This window comes from Aythya ferina, assembly GCF_964211825.1.
Source record: "Aythya ferina genome assembly, chromosome: 1".
Classification (NCBI taxonomy): domain Eukaryota; kingdom Metazoa; phylum Chordata; class Aves; order Anseriformes; family Anatidae; genus Aythya; species Aythya ferina.
Window position 1 is genome coordinate 126,471,882 of NC_140296.1, and position 8,244 is coordinate 126,480,125.

General features: G+C 48.7%; 1 protein-coding gene across 1 annotated transcript; it reads right to left on the bottom strand.

The window, feature by feature from the left end:
• Nucleotides 1-1,315: 1,315 nt before the first annotated feature.
• Nucleotides 1,316-7,502, bottom strand: NECAP1 (NECAP endocytosis associated 1). The gene is made up of 8 exons (XM_084531686.1): nt 7,146-7,502; nt 6,442-6,542; nt 6,187-6,291; nt 5,674-5,755; nt 5,207-5,315; nt 4,938-5,124; nt 3,801-3,894; nt 1,316-3,679 (listed from the first exon to the last, which is right to left on the bottom strand). Exons 1-8 carry the CDS (start codon nt 7,481-7,483, stop codon nt 3,631-3,633), a joined length of 1,065 nt encoding a protein of 354 aa, XP_084387812.1. The 5' UTR covers nt 7,484-7,502; the 3' UTR covers nt 1,316-3,630.
• Nucleotides 7,503-8,244: the final 742 nt, after the last annotated feature.

An 8,244-nucleotide genomic window follows, 5' to 3' on the forward strand; every position in this document is an offset into this window, starting at 1 on the left:
CATGAACTGTTTTCCAATCGTCTACACTTCTCTACTCCGCAAGCACAATTATATCCCAGCACCTCCCATAGACAGACTTTACCTGAAACTCCTCTTACTGTGAAGAAGTAACTCCAGTCTTTTCACCCCTTCTCACTGCAAGTACCTGTTGTAAAGTTAGTTGAGCTTCACCATGGTACATGGATGGGACCCTTCACCTTCTCACTGCCAGGACCTACCCAGCCATTTATCCACCATATTCACTGAAAAGGGGTAACAGCTTTGCTCTTACATCTGAAGAAAGAGAGAGGTGTTTTTTCCAGGCCACCACAGATTCTGTTATAGTTGATGAATGGCACCAATGTTTACAGGCGCTATTAGAATATCTGTCTTTAAAAGAATATCTGGTTTAAAAGGTTAGGACTTCTCACCTTTACCCAGGCCACATGACTTCCATGATACTCTCAACGCAACCAGGTGCAGTACTTCATTGTCTGGCAGACAAGCACTGAGCGAGTGTGGCTGTGCACAAACAGATGGCCATGAGTAGCCTTGACCAGACCAGAGACAGAAGAACGTCAGGGCCCTGGGCATATAATCTATATCTTCTGGGGACCTGGCTGCCTGGACTCAGGTCAGCAAGGCCCTACTCCTCCTATGCCTGCAAACTGTATCTACGCCTGGCCATGTACCCTGCTGGTCTGAACCCCCACCCCGACCTACTCCAATCTTCCTGTTTAGGTACCAAAGGATTATTCCTTTGTTGGTGAGGCCACTGCCCCTGCCTGCATTGCTGTGGCTCAGCTCCCACCTTGCTCTCCTTTCAGAGCAACCTGCCCTCACTGCTCCCTGACAAAGGGCCCACTGAGTTCATCTCCGCAGTCAGCAGGGACTGCTTCACATTTGCAAGTATTGTAAGAATGAATTTGGACAAGTATCTTCAGGGTGTAAAGCCTCTAATGTCTGAAACGCTAACCGGCAGGGCAACAAAGTTTTCTCACTTGCTAGTTTTATCCATATTCGCATCAAGCATATCTCCCTCCCTCCCTCCCTTCCTCACCCCCAGCCCCAGTCAAGCCTGTTTTCCGCGTTGTTTTTTGACCCCCACCGTTTGGAACAGCCACAGGTCATTGTTACGTCCTTCTTCCAGGCACCTACTTGGCCCTGACAGAGACTGAACTTCGTTCACTCCTAGAGCTCTTCCTGTCCAGCCTGCAGGCCACAATGCACTTGCAGAAGAACAAGTAGGCCAGTGGCATCTTGCTGGAGACAACAATCTTCAATCTGCAGGGCTTCCAAAGCAACAACAATTTGACAACTTAGAAGACTCATGACATTCTTTTCCCCAACATTACTTGTTTAATTGCCATTTCACCAGTACATTTTATGCTTTATATACATGTATCTTTAATCTTTGCTTCTTTAGCTTTTCAAATACATAATATATTATCTTCAGAATACTAACTAAGACAACACAGAAGAGGCTCCTAGTTAGTTTTTAATTGGTGCTATAAACTTCCTCAGTTTGGGGAACTGATGTGTAGTTGAAATGACAGGACCTGACAATATAAGAGAGAGAAAAAAAAAAAAAAAAAAAAGCCAACCAGCAGAGTCCATGGCTTAGCTAGCAGACTATGGCCACCCACAGAGTCTGAGGAGACAGAGCTTAAGTACAATGAGACTGCAGGAGCAACTCTGAAGGTAGGGGGAAGCAGGGGGAACACCAAGAGAGCCAGGGGATCAGGATTAAATGACTACTTAAAATACATCCAAGAGCAGTCTGGTCCCCACTTCCACAAGTGGAACTGCAGCAGCTTTAGAGCGATTTTCAAGAAAAGTGTTGCTTCCCGGAGTGATGGTCTAGGTGAAACTTAGTCCCCAAAATGCCCTCATTGTAGCAAGAAGACAAAACAGACGACAGAGCTTAGCAAGTGCAAGGTACATATAACTTACTACTCCTTTAAAATACACATGAGGAAATCTTAGTCCCAAAGGGCAAAATTTACTTGCACAGGTGTGCTAGCAGAGAATATCCCAGTTTCAAAAGTGTTGCTGTTGGCTGAGTGTTGAAAATGGGAAGAAGTTGTCTAGAGAAGTACTTTAATGCTAGGGTTCTAGTAACTAGGTACTATAAAATGGTCATTGAAACCATCTTCCTGACTAGTGTTTTGGCTTATCAGCTAGCATGGAAGGGCTTGTGAAGTTTCTAGCCTGCCCATGGGCTTTGCCCAGGGTTATCAGCAGACTTACAAGCCAGATGACATCCACAGCTGCTGAAGTTGGAATAGTGTCCACATCAAAGGGCCTTCAGAAACTCTCCCAAAAGGAACAGGAGAAAGGAAGGGCCTTCTACCTCTAATTCTCTAAACCACATGGGAAGTAGAGGATTTTCAGGACATATTAAAAACATAAAAAATAAGCTTCCGAGTTACAGGAACCAGCTCACATCCCTAGAAAGTTATTCCTAGAATAAAAGCCACAAGGAACCCAGGTGGGATAATTTGGCCATCACAGTTCTCAAGGTTGAGCCTACTATACATTTCTTGCCCAAATGATATGTGACAGCTGAAAAGGGAAGAGTGACTGTCCCTTCACTGGAGAATAACCCACTGTCTCACCATAGCTCTTACTGTGGCATGGATGCACAATACTTGTAACACAGTGCAGTCACAAGTGCTGCTGGACAGATACAAGTCCAGGGCTCAGGATAGCGATGCAGGAACATGAAACGCTGAACGGTGGGATTACCTGGATGTCATCTAGTGCAAGTAACTACCAAATTATAAAGACAGGTTCTGTTTTCTTTTTAAAGCTATTTCCAGTTAAACAGCTCAATGGCAATGAGGCCTTTGCATGAAGGAACAGGGGAGAAGGGAGGAGTGAGAGAACTTTTTCCAGTGAACCTACAAGCCAAACAAAGAGTCTCGTGATGGGGAGCCCACCTGCAGTTACAGCATAGGGGCAGCAGATCTGCTCAAGGACTTGCATGACTCCTCCCCTTAAGAGCACAGGAACATCCAGCACTATAAAGAATTGCACCAAAGAAAGGAATAGTAGTGCATGCATGGGGAGGTTCACTCCTCACCACAGACATAATTAATCTAACAGGATTTTGTGTTGAGATTTAGGAGAAATATGACTTATCTCCTCACAGATTCCATTTACAAGCTCCAGCCAAATGCTGCAGCCCTCAGCACTGTAGGCCAAGATGCAGTGACTTGAGCTGCTATTGAAAGTAACTGCAAAAAGCAACAGGAAAAAAAAAAAAAAAAAAAAGACAAAGAACCCAGAGGCACCTACCCAGCCTCCTCCTGTACCCACCTTCCTCAGGATTCTTGCTTTCCCTGTATGAAAAGATGGGGAAGAAGAGCTAGGATGTAGCATGCAACAGCCAAGTGGGTAGAAGAAATGAGGCTCCCCCTTCTCCTTGCCCGCCTTGTGAGGAGTCAGTATGTTCTCTTTAGGTTCAGTAGTTTCAACGTGGGGTCAAAAATATTAAGTTTTGACTGAAGTGAAGACCTGGCTTAAAAAAAGGATTGTCCTGACTTGTTTCTGATTGAAGACTAGAGGGGTTTGTGCCCCCTGTGATTCCATCTGGTGCCTCTAGAGCCTCTTGGTCATCAGTTTGTTCCATTCCACTGCTTTGACCATTCAGAACTGGACCCAGTTGGACTGCTGAGGAGCCTGATTAGGAACAGCACTGAAAGAAAGATAGGACAATCAGAAGGAGCAACTCTAATAGGAATTCTTAACTCACTGCTCTTCCAGCACCCATGAGGAAGCCACCCTTCCTGTGCGGAGTTCCCTTCACCAGAGTTTACCTGGATGCAGTGCTGAAGTCTCCCCAGAGGTCTGCAGTAGCTGTGGCTGGTGCCTTGGATGCAGACACTGGAGCATCTAAGTCTAACAGGATATCTAAGACAGAAAAAGAAGAAAAATCTGTCAAGGGGAAACAAACAACAACAAAAAGACAGGCATTTAAACTGTCACCTGCATAAACTACCAGGTGCAGTGGCATCCAGCTCTCCCTCCAGGAGAAGGAAGCTAGAATTTTTAAGGATTGAGTTTGTTGTAACAGCAGCCCCTTTTACTAAATGTACACTGAGCCTCCAGCTCCTGCTGCAGGGGTACATTGTCGTCAAGAACCATTCGGTCTGCATCTTAGTGTATCAGCTAGCGCATTTGCAACATATTACCCCTTCCAAGTGGATTTAGGAATCAGATTCAGCCCAAGCACAGCAACCATAATAGTTATTAAACAGGCTTCTTCTGGTCAGTACAAATCATGCACTGCAGCCCAGTCCTCTTCAGGAGGTTACAGCTTCTTATCAGGTCTGTATACAGCACTGCTAATGTCTCTGAATTCACAGGAGTATCCTCAGCATTCAAGTTGCAGTCATACACTCAGTACAACACCTAAAAGACTGCAGCAATCTCTGTTACAGCCCAACTCCATTATGCTTTGCACCTTCTGGTCTTCGTACTAAAGCTACCTCCCTCCCTGTTCAACTCCTCTCAAGAAGTTCTTTTCCTGCATCTCTCAAAAACCACAGAACTATCTGCCTTTCCCTATGGAAAGCAAATGACTGAGCACTATTTTCCTAAACACCCTATACAGCTCTGTCCGTGCCCCTAAAGCACACACAAGTTCAGAAGAATTCAAGTATTTAAACTTGATACCCAACCACCCAGGTCATTTTGACCAATTCATTTGGTTTTGGTTTCTCTTCTTGCAAGGAGAGCAGCTACAGTGCTATTCTCCCTGGCAAGGCTATCAAGCTGCTATTATTAAACAAACACGGATATCCTCAGGTCAAAGGAAGCAAAGCCCTCAGGGTACATCATGTTTCACAGGGCTTTTAACTGCACTTTTGACACTAGTTCCCTGCAGCTGGCCCGTGTTCTATCTCTGCGCCTACTGGTGTCCAACAGACTATTTGTTCTGTGCTAATGTTTACCTGCACTGCTCGCATTACTGGATTTCAGCACGGGTGGCGGTGTGACTTGGTTGGCAACGGCTGTGGAAGAAGGAGGAGGGATGGGAGGGACTGCAATTTTGCCTCCTGGTGGAGGTGGAAGCAGGCTTAGGCCCCCTGATCCAGACACACGAGGCTTGGCTACTCCTCCTTTCTTTGTCGTCATGTTCTGTATAAAGAGGGAGGACAAGTGAGGAACAGTCTCCACTGGCATATCCAGAGAAAGAAGCTGAGTCAACTTCGCTCCTTACCCCAATGTTCAGTTTGATGGTCTGCCCTTCCTTGAACCCTAAATCTAATTTGGGACGCGTGTCAGCTTCCTGAGACTCCCTGGAGATCTCTGTCTCCTGCTTCACCCACCTAAAATGAAGAGAGGTAAACACAAGACACTGTGGCAAATGGAAGCAGAGCCTCAGAATAATGCATGATTCCTTTCCCCACTCTGCCAAAGAACTGTCATGCCTTGTCAAGCCAGCTATCTCACCACCCCCAGTGTAGTACAGCAAAAAGCTCAGAATACCACAAACCCAAGAGACTGTCTAACGCTGCACCTGTAGTGTCACAGGACTTAAGACTAACGGATCAGACCCTGCAGGACCCTCAGCTTGCAGTGTTTCATGATCATCCTGAGGAAACCTGCTCCAAGAGAACATGCACCACCACCCAACTCATTCCAGGAGCTAGAGGAAAAGCAGCAGTCCAGAAAAGCACAACTCACTTGAAGTGATCCTGCAAAGATACGTTGAAGTCAAAGGCATCACCACGGTCCGTGAAACCAATGCCTATAAATGCACTTCGTCCTAGCAAGGAGATGGAAGGAGTCATTGTAGGTGCCTTGCAAATTGACCCCTGTGTCCATTCACTCCAAAATCCTCCTGCTTCTCCTAAACCACTCTGTGCTACTTCCCTCTGACACATCTACAGCTGGACACAAGCAGCTCACAGAAAGTCATTGCTTCTGGCCTGTAAGATGCACTTTTCTCACCATGTAGCACTCTCAGAAACTGAATGCTCCTCCCTGTACTCTGTGCAATGCAGAGAACCCTTCTCGGTTAATCTTGCCTTCCTACCCCTCTAGACACCCTACCCAGACTTTTCAGCACTCCCCCCACTATCTCAATCCGCCAAACACACATGCAGCTCCAGGTATGCCTGATGAACGCAGACATGCACCAGCTCCATCCATCTCCTCCACCCCGGCACTTGGCATATACATGACCCCTCAACTTACCAGTCCCATCCTGAATCCGAATCACAAAGTAACGGCTGGAATCTGTCACCGTCTCCACTGCAATGCCAGGATATTGGTCTATGGGAGCCTGAGCAAACAGCTCCCCTAGAAACAAAGAAGCAGGTATTAAGGAGAGCAAGCTTCTTCTAATGCATGTCCAGAGCTACCACACAGAGATTTGAGCAGGCTTAGAGGCACAGATTCATAACTAGCAACCACAGTTACAGTCTTGCCAAACCACACACCTTCCCTTACCTGACACCTTATCTTCTAGCTTTATATATGCAGTTTTGCCTTTGGAGGTGACACGAAGTCGCCCTGTCCAGTCCGGATGGTCCAGTTTCCAGTCAGATGCCCTGAAAAGAGAAGCAACTCTTCACTGACCGTACTTCAACCTGTCCACTTCTGCGCATCCAGCTGAAGTCTCTGCTCCCAAACCTTCAATGCACACAGACGCCTTATTCCCCTCCTCTTCTCAAACAATATTCCCCTCTCTTCTCAAGCAAGGTCTCGGCTCCTCTGTTGCTGCCAGTTTACATGCATAGCTCTGAGCAGCCTACCTTTCCACTGCATAAAGGGAATTAGACACTACCCAGAGAACATCAGCTCTGTGTTTTCCTTTGTAATACTGCAGAAGAGGGGAGACTGAAACCCAAGAACTCACTTGGAACCTTTAAACACGGAAAGCGCCTTATAACCATCAGGAAAATTCATCAACCTTCTGAAACATACCGAAAAGCCACTCCATTATTTTACCGTACCGTTGTGAAACAGCACCAGGTACCCCTGCACCTAGAGGCAGGTGGGTTACACACATCGTGCATGCAACCGTCCTGACTGCCCCGGCCAGGCCGCCCCCCCCCCCCCCCCCCCCTCCTCCTCCTCCTCCTCCCCCTCCTCCTCCTCCTCCTCCTCCTCCTCCTCCTCTTCTTCCTCCCGCCCCGCTGAAGGCCGAGCACCTGTATCCGCGGTTGGAGGTGCGCGGCGGGATGCGGTACACGCTGACATCGGGCTTGACGCAGAGCACGGACTCGTACTCCAGCTCGGCCGCCGCCATCTCGGAGCCGAGCCCGGCGCGGAGCGAAGGCTGGGAGCCTAGGAGCAAGGGGCACTTCCGACCGCCATCTTTGCTGAGGGCAGGCGCCGCCCCGCCGACGTTGGGAGCGGGCGGCCGGCGGGGAAGGCATCTTGCTGCGCCCGGCGGCCATCTTGGAACCGGTCCTGACAAAGCAAGCGCGGCCGGCGCCATCTTGGCTCCTGGCAGCCCGCTCCGCCTGACGGGGCCCGGGGCGGCCATGTTTGGTGCGGGCAGGTGAAGCCGCGCCGGGCGCCATGCTGCGGGCGAGCTCCCGGGGCGCGGCGCTGGCCTCGGTGCTGGGCTCGGTACCGGGCTCGGCGCCGCGGGGCTGAGGCCGCCCGGGGGTGCGGCCCGTGTGCGGCACCGGCACCTCCGTGCTGGGAAGCCCCGGGTCGGGGCATGCTGAAGCAGAGCCCCCCGTGCTCCGAGCGGGGGCTCCGGGTGCTCTCTGTGCTCCCCGTCACGTTTTTAATTTGATAAAGATTAAAGTGATGTTTTTTTTAATAGCCACGGGCTTCCCAGTGAAGGTTTGGTGTCGAAGTCCTCTGCTGTGCAGTGGCCTGTGACTGAACAAGGCTCTCTAACAATCCTAAGTGTTCACTCTGAAAACTGGTAGAAAAGGTGTGAGGAAAGGTGTAAGAAAAGTTTAGGAACAAAGTTGTCTTTGTCCCCGCAGCCAGAGGCAGACATGGCATGGGCTAATTGCGCCAGGAAGCAATTTAAGCTATCTGTGCAAGACAGGGAGTACAATTTATTGCCGAGTGCATAAAAACAAATAAATGAAACAACACCAAAATTGAAGAATATGTATACGTATATATGTATTTATTTTTCTGGTATGAAATGTGTTAATGCAGCGAGAGCTGAAACTGCGTCTGCAGATCTGTAGGAGGAGCAGGGTGGTAGCAGTCAAAGAAGCTGTCCTTGCACCTGGCCAAACATCCAACCAGCCCAGCATTGCACCTCTGACAGTGCCCAGT